Below are 17,274 nucleotides of genomic sequence, written 5' to 3' on the forward strand. Positions count from 1 at the left end.
TTTACGATTCGTGCTGGTTGCCGTCAATGCGCAGCCATGTACAGACACGATTCCCTAAAACTAGACCAAAAAATATACTTTCAGATTTTGCACGGAGGATTCTATTCCCCCCCAAAAGGTAGCTACCTGTACCAAGAGCTAGCTATATGAGATACTGGTTATCTCATTATAATAGTACGGTTATTTGAAATGAAAAGTATTTCATAACAGTAAAGCAAATAGTATTGCATCTGTGACTGAAAGTTTCCTCCTCAATCTGTTTGACGAATGGGGTGATTTGAAACAGTCAGCGCATCACCCGTTGGCTAGCTGTTACGAGTTTAGCCCCTGTTCATATAGCTAGTTATAGTACACATCAGTGGTTTAGACAGTTGCTCGGCCTTGGTCATATTAACTAACGTTAGCTAGCTGGTCTGGATAAAATGTTTTTTGAGAAAGCATACATTTTGGGTGTTGTTTTATAAAATGGAAGAGCCCTGGGATTTCGAATTTTTATCCCGCATTGTGGACGGGTTTGTTTCGTTTCTTTCCGAATTTGTTGACGACTGGCTGGCTAATGATATGAGAGTGTCAATATTCAAGATATTGTTTAGTTGGCTCGTTGTCAGTCTCATTGCCATCCATTTCGCTTGGAAATTTTACGGAAACACTGTGAACGATATGTATTACCGACAAGGTGAGTGCTAAACTAGCTAGTTATTCATATTCGAATAATTGCCACCATCATCAAATTTAGTTCTATAACGTTAGTTAGCTATGTATGAAAGGCATGCTGCTATGAAGTGCTACCTAGCTAACTTGTATTGCTGTCTAACGTTTAGGTACTGGTGGAAAGAATGGGGGCACACCTGACACTGCACCTCACAGGAGCGGATGGTAGGTGTCCAAGCATCCATGTTTCCCTCCAGGTACCCCCAAATACTGACTGTTATTCTCCCCAGTCACTATACAGTCTCGTTTATAGGTGTGAACCTTTCCTTGTCTCATATCAGTGAATGGTTGTGATCATGTTTTCTATCTGCCAGGGAGAATGCGGCAGGAGACAACCTCAAGACACATCGTGAGTGACAGACAGGACATGTTGGACTACATACAATTTGCTCTCTGTCTTGTCAGACAGGGTTGCTGAGTAGACACAGACTTGCTAATGTTGTGCCTTTTCAAACGGACTGGAGTTCATTGATGAGGTGGGCCTGTGGATGCTTCGTTTGAGCTGAAGAAGTTTCTCCTTGTTGGTTGTCATGATGATATAACGGTTATGCTGTTTGCTTCCACACAAACACCATGTAATATGCTAAGATATTCTCTCATATGCCATATCTTTTTAAATCTCATGTCTTTTTAAATTTAGCTCCTCTGGCTCATGTACAATTGTACCTCCTTTTATTGGTGAGACATTCAAATATCCATCTGGCTACATATCCACTGATTGTTCTAGATTTACATGAAATGTTATTCTAATCTGTAGACAGAATCTGGAGAGACTCAACAACTGTATGCTGTGAGGGTTGTGGGTTGGTGTGACTGCAGTTATGTTCATAACATTGTATGAGTAAGGAGCTGTTCAGAGAGATGGTTTCTGTTTTTATTTTTGCTGGAGCAAGGCTACATAGTAATCCATGAAGATTGCGCTGGAGCAAGGCTACTGTAGAGAGAGTGGTCAGAGATAGAGGTCTTACATCAAACAGCACCTTTCCTCAAATTCATATTTCTTATTCTTGACAGCCTGAGCCCTCAATGACTGTCTTTTGATTGTTATGAAAATATAAAACAGTTAAGACTGGGGTGCGTTCAGTTTGATTGAACATTTGCTACATTGTTTATCTGTTTGTTCTAAATGACACGTTTCCCCAAAACGTTCTTGAACAGATGTTGCGGTAGGTTTGCTCTGTTTCGTGGGTGTGACGTGTTGATGCTTGAAGAAAGTGAGTGACGTATTTAAAGGTAAGCGGCCATGCTGACAGCCTTCCACAACCCAACCCCTCCCCGTTTTTTAACTGGCCATTTAGAACAGCACCGTTTCCATTTGATTGAATGTTGGAGTATGTTTTTTTTTTTTGTACTGAACGCAGCCCTGTCTTCTGATTGCTGTGAAAATATTAAACAGTGAAGGCCAATAATGCTTTTTATTGTCTCAGGTACAGGTTGGTACCTGTAGCAGTCCAATGGAGTAGGCACATTGATTGTACATTTTATGTTATGGTCTTGTGCAGTTGATTGGTACAAAGAATTGTTTAAAATTCTAATTTCCTAATGGTTTTTTTTCTTCATTGTCTAAAATGATGTCTAGCACACAACTTAGTCCAGCAGATAGGTGACATACTTGTATCATAAAATGGAACAATTATCAAACTTGGTACACTAATGCTAGATACTTTAAGGAACATTTTAAAGTGTTTTGCAGTTCAGGGAGCCTATCAGTCAACCTTGTACCTGTTAGAAGAAAATAAAGTAAAATCATTCCAAACAATATCAAAATAACTAATTTATCTACCCACTATATTACCCCAAAGATATAGACAATACATCTGATCATAAAGTACTCTTAAGACCTTAATAGGGGTCATATTGAGGTCACTTTGACCATAGTCCAGCAGCTATGTGAAAAAATTATAGAGCCACCAAATTTCACACATTGCTACGGCATGTCTAAATAAGTATTTTTGTTTGTAGTGCCATCGCAGATTTGGTCAATTACACAACCCTGGCGTCATTTCCAATATGGCTGCTGAAAAATAGGCTAAGAAATCCAAGATAGGGAACTAGTTGGATAGATGTCACCAGGGGTATAATTAAATGTATTTATACAGCCCTTTTTACAACAGCAGTTATCGTAAAGTGCTTATACAGAAACCAAGCCTAAAACCCTAGAGAGCAAGCAATGCAGATGTAGAGGCACAGTGGCTAGAAAAACATCCTAGAAAGGCAGGAATCTAGGAAGAAACCAAGAGAGGAACCTGGCTCTGGAGGATGGCCAGTCCTCTTCTGGCTGTGCGGGGTGGAGATTATAAGAGTACATGGCCATTAAGGCCAGATCGTTCTTCAAGATGATCAAACGTTGATAGAAGACTAGCAGGGTCAGACAGGAGTAGTCAGGCCATGTAGTCCTGAGGCATGTCCCTAGGGCTCAGGTCCTCTGGGAGGGGAAAGAGAGGGATGGGAGAATTAGAGGGAGCATATCTAAGATCACACAGGACAGCAGACTGACCCTAGCCCCCCAGCATATAAACTATTGCAGCATGGATACAGGAGACTGAAGAGGGGTCGGGGGACACTGTGGCCCCGTCCAACGTTACCCCCGGACAGGGGAAACCAGGCAGGACATAACCCCACCCACTTTGGCAAAGCACATCTCCCACAAATGGGATATCAACAGGCCACTAACTTACTACCCTGAGACAAGGCTGAGTATAGCCCACGAAGATCAACCTACCGCACAAACTCAAGGACAGGAAGAGTGCAAGCAAGCCAGTGACTCAGCCCTCGTAATAGGGTTAGAGGCAGAGAATCCCAGTGGAGATAGGGGAGCCGGCTAGGCAGAGACAGCAAGTGTGGTTTGTCACTCCAGTGCCTTGTCGTTCGCCTTCGCACCCCTGGGCCGGAGTACACTTCATCGTAGAACCTACTGAAGAGATGAGTCGTCACTCCTTAAAGGTTGAGACGGAGTCTGCATCTCTCACATGGATCGGCAGACCATTCTATAAAAATGAAGCAATATAGGAGAAAGTGATGCCTCCAGCTGTTTTCTTAGAAATTCTAGGAACAATGAGGCCTGCGTCTTGTGACCGTAGCGTACATGTAGGTACAGTATGTAATGGAGAACCAAAATGGCGACATAGGTACAAACAAGCAAGTCTATGTAATGCTTTGTAGGATAGCAGTAAAACCTTGATGTCAGCCCTAGCCTTAACAGGAAGCCAGTGCAGGGAGGCTAGCACTGATCACATTTTGGGGTTGTAGTCAAGATTACAGCAGCTGTATTTAGCACTAACTGAAGTTTATTTAGTTCCTTATCCGGGTAGCCGGAGAGTCGAGCATTGCAGTAGTCTAATCTTGAAGTGACAAATGCATGGATGAGCTTTTCTGCATCAAATTTAGACAAGAAGTTTCTGATTTTTGCAATGTTAAGAAGATGAGAAAAGGCTGCTCCTGAAATATTTTTGACACGTTCATCGAAGGCGATATCAGGGTCCAGAGTAACGCCAAGGACCTTCAGTTTTATTTGAGATGACTGTACAACCATCTAGATTTACTCTGCTCTGGTCAGAGAGCAAGGAGACAGAGCCAAAGTTCACATATTTATTATGGACTTGTGGTTAGACATGGTAAAGTTGGATTTGTGTGTGGTTCTGAAAAAAAGGAGAGACATAAGCAAGTTGCATAATGTAAAAAGGTAAAGGTGATGAGGATGATTATATTAAACCAATATATACTGCTCAAAAAAATAAAGGGAAAACTTAAACAACACAATGTAACTCCAAGTCAATCACACTTCTGTGAAATCAAACTGTCCACTTAGGAAGCAACACTGATTGACAATAAATTTCACATGCTGTTGTGCAAATGGAATAGACAACAGGTGGAAATTATAGGCAATTAGCAAGACACCCCCAATAAAGAAGTGGTTCTGCAGGTGGTGACCGCAGACCACTTCTCAGTTCCTATGCTTCCTGGCTGATGTTTTGGTCACTTTTGAATGCTGGCGGTGCTTTCACTCTAGTGGTAGCATGAGACGGAGTCTACAACCCACACAAGTGGCTCAGGTAGTGCAGCTCATCCAGGATGGCACATCAATGTGAGCTGTGGCAAGAAGGTTTGCTGTGTCTGTCAGCGTAGTGTCCAGAGCATGGAGGCGCTACCAGGAGACAGGCCAGTACATCAGGAGACGTGGAGGAGGCCGTAGGAGGGCAACAACCCAGCAGCAGGACCGCTACTTCCACCTTTGTGCAAGGAGGAGCAGGAGGAGCACTGCCAGAGCTCTGCAAAATGACCTCCAGCAGGCCACAAATGTGCATGTGTCTGCTCAAATGGTCAGAAACAGACTCCATGAGGGTGGTATGAGGGCCCGACATCCACAGGTGGGGGTTGTGCTTACAGCCCAACACCGTGCAGGACGTTTAGCATTTGCCAGAGAACACCAAGATTGGCAAATTCGCCACTGGCGCCCTGTGCTCTTCACAGATGAAAGCAGGTTCACACTGAGCACATGTGACAGACGTGACAGAGTCTGGAGACGCCGTGGAGAACGTTCTGCTGCCTGCAACATCCTCCAGCATGACCGGTTTGGCGGTTGGTCAGTCATTGTGTGGGGTGGCATTTCTTTGGGGGGGCCGCTACCTCTGTGCTCGCCAGAGGTAGCCTGACTGCCATTAGGTACCGAGATGAGATCCTCAGACCCCTTGTGAGACCATATGCTTGTGCGGTTTGCCCTGGGTTCCTCCTAATGCAAGACAATGCTAGACCTCATGTGGCTGGAGTGTCAGCAGTTCCTGCAAGAGGAAGGCATTGATGCTATGGACTGGCATGCCCGTTCCCCAGACCTGAATCCAATTTAGCACATCTGGGACATCATGTCTCGCTCCATCCACCAACGCCACGTTGCACCACAAACTGTCCAGGAGTTGGCGGATGCTTTAGTCCAGGTCTGGGAGGAGATCCCTCAGGAGACCATCCGCCACCTCATCAGGAGCATTCCCAGGCGTTGTAGGGAGGTCATACAGGCACGTGGAGAAAACACACACTACTGAGCCTCATTTTGACTTGTTTTAAGGACATTACATCAAAGTTGGATCAGCCTGTTTAATTTTGAGTGTGACTCCAAATCCAGACCTCCATGGGTTGATACATTTGATTTCCATTGATAATTTTTGTGTGATTTTGTTGTCAGCACATTCAACTATGTAAAGAAAAAAGTATTTAATAAGAATATTTCATTCATCCAGATCTAGGATGTGTTATTTTAGTGTTCCCTTTATTTTTTTGAGCAGTGTATCAAATAAGGAAAAGTATTACGTAACTAAAAGATACATGGAAATAGGAGATGTACTTTTAACACACAACTGGAAAGAAACTGAGTAACGGCTTGACAAGCTCATTCATACCTTCAGTTTGTATTTAAATCCTATCAGGGCAGTCCTGATAATTAGTGACAAGTGTGTGGCATTGAGAAAGAGTCAACAGGTGAAAATCAACTTGGTTGATTAAAGTCATCTCTGTAGTATTAGAGAGGTACATCCAAAGTGAGAGGGATAACTGGACCCAAAATCTGTCTTCTCCAGCAGGTGTTTTCTTTTTTTTTTTCTCGCCAAGTAAGGCATTTTTGTATGGAGATCAATGAGTGTCAAATTTGGTCAACAAAATTCACCACTGAGTATAATAGGTTAAATCTGCAATGGCACTATAGCTAGACATCTTTGTTTAGACTTTTACACCGTGTAAAAACTGAAAGGTCTCATAATGGGTTACCTGTCTCTGCTGGACATAATGCATTCCTATGTAGTTTTACCTAAAGTGATGTGTACAGGGCAGGTTTCCTGTCTTTTTTTTATTTTTAAAATTGACAAAACATTATCATTGCAATCAGTAGACTTCAGGGAACACCCAAATTACTTTCTAGAGTGTTTACATGTAAAACTATTGGAACTAGTCATGGAAAAATTCATTTGGCACATGTTTTCACCACAAGTTTAAAGGATAAGTATATATGGTGTTTGTGAGCCATTTTGTGTTTTCCCAGACCCCTCAAACATTTTGAACCATCATTGGGCTGTTAAACTACCAACATTTTTATGGCGACATGTCCAAGTGAATCCTGTCCAATATGGCCCCATGCAGCTGGTTAGTGGTCATATGGGAAATGGCAGCCAGGGGGGTAATGGACCAAATCTGTAATGGCACTATAGCCAAGAATAATTTAGATATGCCCCAGCTGTGGAATTTCTTGGCTCTATCAACAAGTCCAAAATGTTTTCCCGTGGTAATTGGACTATGGTCAAAATGACCTCAATATGACCCCCTTGAAGGTCTTAAGCGTATGTTATTGTCTATGTTCTTTGTGGGGTTTATTTAGTGGGTAGATAACATTACAAAGTAATTTAGATATTATTTGGAATGACTTCACCCTATTTTCTTCTAATAGGAAATCAGAATGGCAGCCATTTTATTAAACTGCATCCAATCTTCCAATTTTCCTTATTAAGGTATCTAGTATTAGTGTACTATGTCTGATACTTGTATCATAAAGTGGAACAGTCTTGGGTATATTTGGTTATCCGCTGGACTAACTGCTCTGTACAGAAACAATCTCTTCACAAATAACACAAAAGTAAACTATTTACTGTATTTATTCTTATCATAGACATAACTGACTGCTGCTTTTTAAATTAAACATGGATCTCCAAAAGTGCTTGATGGAAAGAATATCATGGGCATGGGCAGCTTTGAAAAGCTGCTCTCTGAATATACTCAGTCTGCTCTGTGTGGATTCATACTGAAATGTGTAATTGACAGCTTTCATGCCCTTGTCTTCATCAACGACCAGACACGACTATGGGGATTGGTGGGATGAGCAGCATGTGCACATCCATCACATTGGTACCCGTTAACCCTGGTAGGAGCAGCCGCTGCCCACCAGACAGGCGTGAAAAGAAGGTGAAGGAATCATTGTTGACGAGGAAGCCTTCAGGGTCGAGCCCCTGTGCTCGTGCTTCTTTGCCAAGCCCCGCGTCTGTGACTGCCCCTGCTGCCTCAGTTGGCCCGTCCTGACCATCGGTCCCACCACTCAGGAACAGGGGACCCTTCGGAGGGAGCTCCATGCCTCCCAGCTCAAGCCCTACTCTCAGGGCCAGCTCCTGGTTCCGCCCACCACGCCCCTTGCCTGTCAACTGCACAGTGGGCTCTCCCCCAGCCAGCAGACAGGTGGCTCCCCAGCCCTCCCCACGCCCCTCACCAAGCACCTGCATGGCACGGCACAAGTCCCAGCTTTCCACGCCTGTCTCGGGCCCCAGCTTCAGAATCTCAGCAGGCAACTCAGGAGGGGGCTCATCACGGGAACAGGCAAAGCGAGCAAGTAGACCATAAAGGCGGGAGACAGACTGTACGTCCCCGCACACCCCTGGCGACAGCACAACTGGACGGAATCCGAGCTCCCGCGCACGTCTCCCTGCGCATTCCAGAGCAATGCTATTGGAGCCAATCACAGTATTGAGAACATGTGCCGCCCTGTCTGACTGCTCTCCAGACTCCTCCCATCGGGGAGCTGAGCGTCCAAGCACCTCTTTCACTGAGACAGGGAGAGAGGAGGACAGCCCATAACGTTCAAGGACCGACCAAATCTCCTCAGGCCACACCTCAGTCCACACTGTGGGGCCACTGGCTATCAAGTCCAGGGGATCTCCAATTACATCAGACAGAACCAGGGCCACCACCTGTTATAAAATGTTAACAGGAACATTTTATTTGACCAAATACGACCAGAATGTAAAGCTAATGTGCAAGAAGTTCAGGTCTTTGGGTAAAAGCTCTATAATGAGCTAGTACAGTTGTGCTCTTACCTGAGCAGGGTGAGCGCAGTGTGCAAGTCCTCCTCCTTTCAAAATCGACAGGGCACGGCGTACAGAGTTAAGCTCCTGAATGGTGGCACCAGCACCAGCCAGTCTGCGTGTAACATCCTGTTTCTCTTGAAGAGAGATTGGTGGGACTGGTGCAGGCAAGAGTGCAGACCCTCCTCCTACACACACACACACACACACACACACACACACACACACAATAGGCATGTACATATTTATGGACAACCTGTAGCTTCAGTGATTCAAATTGAGTAATGACTAGTTTGTGTGACATAGTTACATGATTTAGTAGTTTAGTATCAGTTTACCTGAGATGAGTACAAGCAACATGTCATTCTCTGTTAGTGTGCTGACCAGCTCCTTGATACATTCGGCTGCCCTCTGGGCATCAGCATCTGGCAGGTTGTGTTTAGCTCCCTCCATCACTGTGATGTGACTTCCATCCTTCAACAACATCTGGCTGAGGTGGAATTAAAACAGATTAAGAATTAATTTACCAACCAAACCCATCCCACCCACAAACAATCTGGTTCTAGTGTGAGTTGCTTACTCTTTCCCATGCTGCCGTATTGTCTCCTGAATGCCGTGTGGCACACTGATCACTCCTCTCACCAAGTGGTCCCCCACAATCCTCTCTGCCTCGGCAGCCATGCCCAGCACAGCTTTGCCAAAGCCTACCAGGTGAAGGTTGTTTTTTAGCGTGAAGCTGCGTCCATTCACTAGGAGGGTGTCTCCTGTACGCTCCAGACTCCGCCGCACCACAATGTCTGGTTGCACAGCTTCGATAGCCGTAGCAAACACCTCCCGTGCTCGCATGTCCAGTGACATTCTGCAAACTATGGCTCGCCTCACCCCCACAGGGGCCAGTAAAGATAAAGGCCGATACAGGGACACAACACAAGCCATCAGGCTGTCCTTGCAGGGAGCACCTAGCGGACAGGAGAGAAAAGGCAAAAAACATGTTTCTGGATCACAGGATGTACTGTAAATTATGACTGCTGTTTCTTTCTGCTGTTCTGATTTTACTGGTTATTTACCAAAAGGAGGACACCCAAAATAATCCAGATAGAAGGTCAACTAGTAGGTCAACTTTGTCACTTGCCTTGAGATGCCCACCCAACACGTCAGATAACCCCATAGTCTCTGCATTTAGTTGACAAGTCATTGTGACTGAATCCTACAGAGGTTGCCTACCTGTACACCGGGTATGGTGAACCTCTGGATTTCCTCTGTGCTCCGTGTGAGAGCTGTGTATTGCAGAGTCGGGATCAGCACTAAGGCAGTGTGGCAAAATCTGGACAGAGCTCAACTCAAGTTAAATGTGTACACTCTGTGTAATGATTGACTCAAGCTTGACCAAAGGGCAGGAAAAGTGAGCAGTCTGCGTGTTTGTCTTTTTAGATGTACAATCAGCTACTACCCAGGGTCAAAACACAGCAGTATTCAATATGAGCGACTAGGTATTAAAAATATTGACTGGAATGAGAACAGATCCACCTTGTGGCAGGGTGGATGAGTGCTGAATATTCAAACCTCACTCACATACAGCGAACTGCCAAAATAAAGGAAACAAAGGAAACACCAACATAACATTTCCTAATAGGGCGTTGGGCCACCACAAGCCGCCAGAACAGCTTCAATGCGCCTTGGCAGATTCTACAAATGTCTGGAACTCTTTGGAGGGATGCGGCATCATTCTTCCATGAGAAATTCCATCATTTAGTGTTTTGTTGAGGTTGGAAAACGCTGTCTTAGCACCGCTCCAAAATCTCCCATAATTGTTCAATTGGGTTGAGATCTGGTGACTTGACATACATACATACATACATACATACATACATACATACATACATACATACATACATACATCCTTTAAACCCGATTGTTTATTTTGAGACCACCATGATGGGAAACTGGACTTTTTTTTAATTTTTATACATGACCCTAAGCATGGGATGTTAATTGCTTAATTAACTAATGGAAACCACACCTGTGTGGAAGCACCTGCTTTCAATATACTTTGTATCCCTCAGTTACTCAAGTGCTTCATTTATTTTGGCTATTACTTGTACGTCACTAACGTCAAGATGGGAAGCACAGTACACAATTTGTTTTCCATGTGCTCATCACCTGTCGTTGGCTAGGTTATCACCTGCAAGCTGGTAATGTGATGAGGAGGCAAATGTCTCTGAATGACAACTACCACCACTAAAAAACAAAACATTTCTAGGTAGCCATTTAAACCATGTTCTCGGAGCTACACGATTGGATGGGTATTATGGGAATACCCCACTCTGCCCTCTGATTGGATATGTGGATTTTGCCCATGGGTGTATTCAGTTGCAAAGCGTTTTGTCTTAAATGCTTCCATTGTTCTAAAGTGGAGAGTGAAGTCCCCGGGTTTCCATAACTTCTTTTAGACACATTTGTTTTAAGAGGAAGACTGCTGAACTACAACTTGTGTTTAACAAAACATAACTAGTTTAGTGTAAGCGGTTTCTGTTGCAAATCGTTTTGCAATCGGGGTAATGAATACACCCCAGGGCTAGGGGTCGATTTACATAACCCAATGACTTCAAACTCACCTGCATTGCTACTTCGGTTATTCTGTCTTGGCAGTCAGAGCACGTATTATTGTATGACTGATAAGTTGTAAATGTGAGAATGTCTCTGCTCCATTTTTGTCTATATCCAAAAGCGTTATGATTGCGTCTTCCTTGTTTATAGTCTGTGCTCTTATGGTTGTGTGCAAAACATGAATTGACTGTACCGCGATAGTTGTTGTATATCGCGAGAGTTAATACGCGTGTCTGTGGAACTTGCGGGTAGCCGACTTATGGAAGGCGGTGCTTTTACATGACTCGTGTAACAAGTGTACCAGAAGGGCTTTCTTTACAGTTTTTGAAACACACAGTTCTATATATTTTTTTCTTCAAAATAGTTAAGCTCATATTTAAAAACCACACAAATAGATGATCAGATAATAGATTCAAGTAGAAAACGAGGGTCTGCGCCCCCTCAAAGAGCCCATCATGAAGCTTACGGACAATGTGCTGCGGAGCTTCAGGGTTGCAAAGGTTTTCCGAGAAAATTCTGACAAAATCAACTGTTTTGATTTCAGCTCAAACGGCGAAACCATTATTTCTAGCAGCGACGATGACTCCCTGGTTTTATACGATTGCCAAGAGGGAAAGTAAGACATGCATTGAATTAATATTAATCGACAGTTTTTTTCCGAACTGCATGTTAGGGTAGGCCGACCCCTGTGCTGTAACTAGGATCTGCTCCGTTAGTACTAGTGAGGCCTACTGCGGTATGCAAAATCCTCGGGCTCGACTTAAGACACGATCGAGAGTTTGAGCGGATGCAGGTCTGGGTTGTTAGCTTGGTAACAAAATTATCAATTGTATTTAATCTTATTTCCCACAAGCGTGTAGTTTGTATATTGTGGAGGTAAAATACATAACAATATTTAACAATTGTACGTGCTAGTCGAGGTTAGCACTATATGTGGCTGCTTTAACCGCCCTTATTATGATTGTTATTGGGATTTCAGAGGCAGTTGGCTTTGCTAGAAGTTTCTGTGCCAGCAATCTAACACGGTTCCTTAAAAAAAAATCCTCTCATCCTGTGCTGGTCCAGACCCAAGCGGACCCTCTACAGTAAGAAGTATGGAGTGGATCTGATCAGGTACACACATGCAGCCAACACCGTGGTCTACAGCTCCAACAAAATTGATGGTATGTTAGTGAGGCGATTTGTGATCAGTAGGCCTATACCTGTCAATAAGCAGTTGTCCATGTAACTCTTGCCTGGCACATTTCAGGAGTGTAATATTGTATGTATATAGAAGATTGTTCATGGGGATTTCCTGACAGCCTGACCACGTTAATCTCAGCCTGGGGCGGCCATGCTCACCCTGGTCTGAGGTAGTTGTTTGTACAGTTTGAGGGTCCGTGATTCTGCCCGATAAAGGAGCTAACTGTACAAGCCACTGCCTTGCCTAGGGTGGTGTCTACTCATCCGACCTGCCCAGTGCCCATCGCCTCCAGGATCGGAAGCTCTACTTGCTCTCTAGTTGTCTTTGGTGATGAATGGGAATGCTATGCTGTCTTCGGCCCCTAACCCCATGCTTTTATGATAATTGCAGACACTATTCGGTACCTCTCCCTCCATGACAACAAGTACATCCGGTACTTCCCCGGTCACAACAAAAGGTGAGGATTGAGACCGAGAAACCCAATTATCTGAGGGGTAGTTTAGGCTACATTACTGTACTGTATTCAGTTGAGTAATGTTTTTTTTTAACAGACATCAAGTGTTTCTCTCAAGGTAGATGTTTCTATACCTTTTAACATGAATGTTTCAGAGTGACGGCTCTCTCCATGTCCCCTGTGGATGACACGTTTATCTCAGGATCTTTAGACAAGACAATCCGGCTATGGGACCTGCGGTCTCCGAACTGCCAGGTGGGTTCCCTTTACTCACTAGGTCTTAGAGGTTGACACAGCAAAATGACATTGTCATGAAGCGGGACTGCAGATATTGCGATGGACGAGATGCACAACTTTGCTTTCACAGTCACACACAGTATCTGCACATGTGCATGAGTTCACTTCACTCTTTTACAGTGTGGTAGCCATGGGACCAAAACAGCAGAGAAGTTGAGCCTTGCGCTTCAAAGATGTTTACTTTCTACGTCATATCGCAGAGTCTACCTTGACCACTCCTTGACATTGCAGATCAATTGACTCTAGATCAGGGATGTAAACTTGCCACTTTATGTGATATTCACCTTTTTAATCTCAATAGGTTATCCATGGGAATATTGTAGATCCGTTAAAGAAAGTGCATATATCACCCATTGAGCTATAAAAGAGGCGCAAACAAATCTTCTCCCTGGGAGAATCTCAATTGCATACTCCTCATGTCCTCTCCTCGCCTCCTTCTCAAAACCTTTGAAGAAGGTTAGAGGGGTGGGACCTCTGGATATCTCATCCAATGGACTTTGAGGAGAGAGAACGCGAGGAGTATGCAATTGAGATTCATTAACGTTACCTTCTCTGTCGGCTGTGTCATCACGCACTCCACGCTACAAACTTTGTTCCCGGCTGGAAAATTTGGAATGCCACTCGAGTTTGTGTTCGAAATGATGCTGAGGTTATTGTTGATAAGAAGCAAATTATAGTTGCATGTATGTTTCAATAGGGCAAATTATTACACACACAGTTATTAACGTTAGCTAGATACGTTAGTATTTAAGCTGGCAAGTGAACATTACCACCCGCCATTTTTTAAAATTATTTCACTTTTATTTAACCAGGTAGGCCAGTTGAGAACAAGTTCTTATTTACAATTGAGAACTGGACAAGATAGAGCAAAGCAGTGCGACACAAACGACGGAGTTACACATGGAATAAACAAACATACAGTCAATAACACAATAGAAAAGTCTATATACAGTGTGTGCAAATGTAGTAAGATTAGGGAGGTAAGGCAATAAATAACCCATAGTGGTGAAATAATTACAATTTAGCAATTAAACACTGGAGTGATAGATGTGCAGAAGATGAATGTGCAAGTAGAGATTATGGGGTGCAAAGGAGCAAAAAAAATCTGAAATAACATGGGGATGAGGTAGTTGGGTGGGCTATTTACAGATAATAATGGGGTATGTTTCTCATATCGAAATGAATGACTGAACACAGAATGAATCCTTACGCATCCTACAAATAGAATCTCAGAGCGTGATGTCAGATATATGTCAGAATGAGTGCTGCATCCAGTAATATCATGTGTGACAGCTGTGAGCAGCCAGCTGCATCCCCCTAACCAGACATTAGTCTACTCAGCTGCTTCTCCAGCCCTGGCGCAAGGATATAGTGATAAAGGGGGCGGTTGAAATGAGTGAGGGGCACAATTTTTGGGGCTTCTTGCATTGGAAATTTATTGAATTCTGCTTCTATCACGCTATACTACAATAAACACAGTTCAAATGGCGAGACTCTGACCATTGAGTGCTTTGAAGTGACAGGTCGGTGCGAAATCTGTAGTCTACTATGCTGCGCTGTATCAGCACAATGGACAGCACCCTACACACTAAAACAAGGCCGTTTTGGTAATAATATAGGCTAATGGGGCGGCAGGTAGCCTAGTGGTTGGGCCAGTAACCGGAAGGCTGGTGGATCTAATCCCTGAGCTGACAAGGTAAAAATGCAAGGCAGTTAACCCACTGTTCCCTGGGCGCCAATGTCGATTAAGGCAGCCCCCCGCACCTCTCTGATTCAGAGGGGTTGGGTTAAATGCGGAAGACACACTTCAGTTGAATACGTTCAGTTGGACAACTGACTAGGTACTAGAGGTTGACCGATTATGATTTTTGATTATATGCAACGCATGACAAGCTAGTTAACATCAACCATGTGTAGTTAACTAGTGATTACGTTAAGATTGATAGTTTTTTATTAGGTAAGTTTAATGCTAGCTAGCAACTTACCTTGGCTCATTGCTGCACTCGCATAACAGGTGGTCAGCCTGCCACGCAGTTTCCTCGTGGAGTGCAATGTAATCGGTGTCCAAAAATGGCGACTACCGATTTGTTATGAAAACTTGAAATCGGCCCTAATTAATCGGCCAACCTCTACTAGGTACCCCCCTTTCCCTACAAGATAGATGGGCAGTTTGTAATAGGTGAATTACCCTATATGAATGCAGCCGTACACACCGTTGTCTTACCAAAATAATGCAACCTAAATGCGGAAAGTAGTAGCCTTGTTATTCATGCATACAAACAAATACTATATAGCAGTTTGGGTTAGAATTCCGACAACTGCGAATGCAAAGAGAACAAAGCAGCTGTACCAAGGAGGCCTAGTAAACAAAATATTTGATCGATAAAGGAATGACACAATCTATAATTAGGGTAGTTGCGTTAACGTTAAACAAAAGGCAAATGGAGATCCAGATAACCAAAACGCAGTGAGCTGCAGCCATGCACAAATGGGCCCAAAGGCCTGCTTCAGACTTTGAAAATCATGCCGCTCATGAGTACAGCAACACGTTGTGATGTGGCACAATACACTTCTGTGGATTACATTCGACCCCTGTAATCATTTAAGTAATGCCAGCCCACCATAAACATGTTTACAGAGTATTGAGATTGTTCAAATATGTACTTGTTATTCCCTGAAAATATTCAAATTATATGCACAAAATAAGTCATTTTTGGACCCTTGCCAGTTTGCATCCCTGTTCTAGATGGACTGTTGCACTGGATTAAATGTATTTCCTGTGACTGTCTCTGTCACTACCAGGGCCTGATGCACCTCCAGGGGAAGCCAGTTTGCTCCTTTGATCCTGAGGGTCTGATTTTTGCTGCTGGTGTGAACTCCGAGATGGTCAAATTGTACGACCTGCGATCCTTTGACAAGGTAACAGTAATTTTCAGGGCTTTCTGTTTTATAGTTGTATGTGTATTGAGAGCTGTGAATGCAGGTCAGTGGTAGATGGTTGTCTTCAGAGTAACTGTTCTTGTTGGCTTCTCTATAGGGTCCTTTTGCTACCTTCAAGCTACAGTATGACCGTACCTGTGAGTGGACAGGACTCAAGTTTAGCAATGATGGGAAGCTCATCCTTGTCTCAACCAATGGGGGTGCTCTCCGCCTCCTCGATGCCTTCAAGGGCGCTGTGATGCATTCCTTTGGGGTGAGATAATACGCATTCATGCGAACACTTAAAACCTAGACGGACACTGTTAGATACTTAATGCAAAGACTCTTGAACTGACATACATTTCACAACAAGAGCAAGTTGCTCAAGAAGTAAATGATAGGCCTATACTTATAGACACTCTCCTCTATCCTACAGGGCTACAACAATAGTAAAGCTGTAACGCTGGAGGCCTCCTTCACTCCTGACTCTCAGTTTATTATGATCGGTAAGTCCACAAGGAACGTGAGGTAACAGGCTCTATGTTCTGTAAAGTAAGACATGAAAGTTCCAATTGTCTTCTTATTCTACCATAGAACAATTTGGTAGTAATTATTTGAAACTGATAATTTAACCTAACCTGGAAACATTACACACACTAAAACAGTAGTTAAGCTTCCTCTTGATTTTCCGTGGTCTGATGGTGGTTGTCTCTCAGGCTCTGAGGATGGGAAGATCCACATGTGGAATGCAGAGAGTGGAATGAAGGTGGCTGTTCTGGATGGGAAACACACGGGTCCCGTCACCTGCCTTCAGTTCAACCCCAAATTCATGACTTGTTCTAGTGCCTGTTCAAACATGGTAAGATTAGTTATGTTGAAAACACACAATCTCACATACAGTAGAATGCTCAGTAAATCTGTTTTGTCCTCTGCAGGCATTCTGGCTCCCCACTATTGATGATTGATTGAGAGAGCGAGATGCTATGGAAGCCACAGGCAACGTGAGATCCCATTTAAAACCAGCAGGCGTCAGCACATCCAGCTGTGTGTGTGTGTGTGTGTGTGTGTGTGTGTGTGTGTGTGTGTGTGTGTGTGTGTGTGTGTGTGTGTGTGTGTGTGTGTGTGTGTGTGTGTGTGTGTGTGTGTGTGTGTGTGTGTGTGTGTTGCCAATTCAAGTTGATTGTAAATATGTAGAACTTCAGGAATATAAATTGTCAGATTTTTGTGTTCTTTTTATACTTGTAACATTAAATGTTTTCTTTTTCTAACAGGTG

The 17,274-nt window shown here is 43.7% G+C and overlaps 3 protein-coding genes across 4 annotated transcripts; 2 read left to right on the forward strand and 1 right to left on the reverse strand.

Annotated features, from left to right (window-relative positions):
* The first annotated feature begins 79 nt into the window (after positions 1-79).
* On the forward strand, positions 80-1,783 carry LOC129851178 (T-cell leukemia translocation-altered gene protein homolog). The gene is made up of 3 exons (XM_055917539.1): positions 80-676; positions 822-876; positions 1,026-1,783. The coding sequence occupies exons 1-3, from the start codon at positions 466-468 to the stop codon at positions 1,066-1,068; spliced, it is 309 nt and encodes a 102-aa protein (XP_055773514.1). The 5' UTR covers positions 80-465; the 3' UTR covers positions 1,069-1,783.
* Positions 1,784-2,112: 329 nt separating this feature from the next.
* LOC129851173 (glycerate kinase-like) lies at positions 2,113-11,290 on the reverse strand. Of its 2 annotated transcripts, XM_055917532.1 has the most exons (7): positions 11,156-11,289; positions 9,765-9,864; positions 9,121-9,499; positions 8,879-9,030; positions 8,553-8,728; positions 3,434-8,426; positions 2,113-3,136 (listed from the first exon to the last, which is right to left on the reverse strand). In XM_055917532.1, the coding sequence occupies exons 1-6, from the start codon at positions 11,159-11,161 to the stop codon at positions 7,530-7,532; spliced, it is 1,710 nt and encodes a 569-aa protein (XP_055773507.1). In that variant the 5' UTR covers positions 11,162-11,289; the 3' UTR covers positions 2,113-3,136; positions 3,434-7,529. The 2 variants fall into 2 exon arrangements, with proteins under 2 accessions (XP_055773507.1, XP_055773508.1); XM_055917533.1 differs by lacking the exon at positions 9,765-9,864 and having other exon boundaries at positions 11,156-11,290.
* Positions 11,291-11,396: 106 nt separating this feature from the next.
* On the forward strand, positions 11,397-17,268 carry LOC129851176 (WD repeat-containing protein 82-like). The gene is made up of 9 exons (XM_055917537.1): positions 11,397-11,763; positions 12,213-12,310; positions 12,721-12,787; positions 12,940-13,039; positions 15,884-16,000; positions 16,119-16,274; positions 16,437-16,506; positions 16,717-16,859; positions 16,936-17,268. The coding sequence occupies exons 1-9, from the start codon at positions 11,603-11,605 to the stop codon at positions 16,963-16,965; spliced, it is 942 nt and encodes a 313-aa protein (XP_055773512.1). The 5' UTR covers positions 11,397-11,602; the 3' UTR covers positions 16,966-17,268.
* Positions 17,269-17,274: the final 6 nt, after the last annotated feature.

This window comes from Salvelinus fontinalis, chromosome 3 (assembly GCF_029448725.1).
Source record: "Salvelinus fontinalis isolate EN_2023a chromosome 3, ASM2944872v1, whole genome shotgun sequence".
NCBI lineage: Eukaryota > Metazoa > Chordata > Actinopteri > Salmoniformes > Salmonidae > Salvelinus > Salvelinus fontinalis.

Excerpts from the sequence above, each read along its gene's own strand:
- LOC129851173 (XM_055917532.1), bottom strand. Across the intron at positions 8,729-8,878 it reads GTTGCTTGTACTCATCTCAG|GAGGAGGGTCTGCACTCTTG; the intron begins GTAAACTGATAC and ends GTGTGTGTGTAG. Across the intron at positions 8,427-8,552 it reads ACTGCGCTCACCCTGCTCAG|GTGGTGGCCCTGGTTCTGTC; the intron begins GTAAGAGCACAA and ends ATTTTATAACAG.
- LOC129851176 (XM_055917537.1), top strand. The coding sequence starts at position 11,603 with ATGAAGCTTACGGACAATGTGCTGCGGAGCTTCAGGGTTGCAAAGGTT. Across the intron at positions 16,001-16,118 it reads ACCTGCGATCCTTTGACAAG|GGTCCTTTTGCTACCTTCAA; the intron begins GTAACAGTAATT and ends GCTTCTCTATAG. Across the intron at positions 16,860-16,935 it reads CTAGTGCCTGTTCAAACATG|GCATTCTGGCTCCCCACTAT; the intron begins GTAAGATTAGTT and ends TGTCCTCTGCAG.
- LOC129851178 (XM_055917539.1), top strand. The coding sequence starts at position 466 with ATGGAAGAGCCCTGGGATTTCGAATTTTTATCCCGCATTGTGGACGGG. Across the intron at positions 677-821 it reads CGATATGTATTACCGACAAG|GTACTGGTGGAAAGAATGGG; the intron begins GTGAGTGCTAAA and ends TCTAACGTTTAG. Across the intron at positions 877-1,025 it reads GCACCTCACAGGAGCGGATG|GGAGAATGCGGCAGGAGACA; the intron begins GTAGGTGTCCAA and ends TCTATCTGCCAG.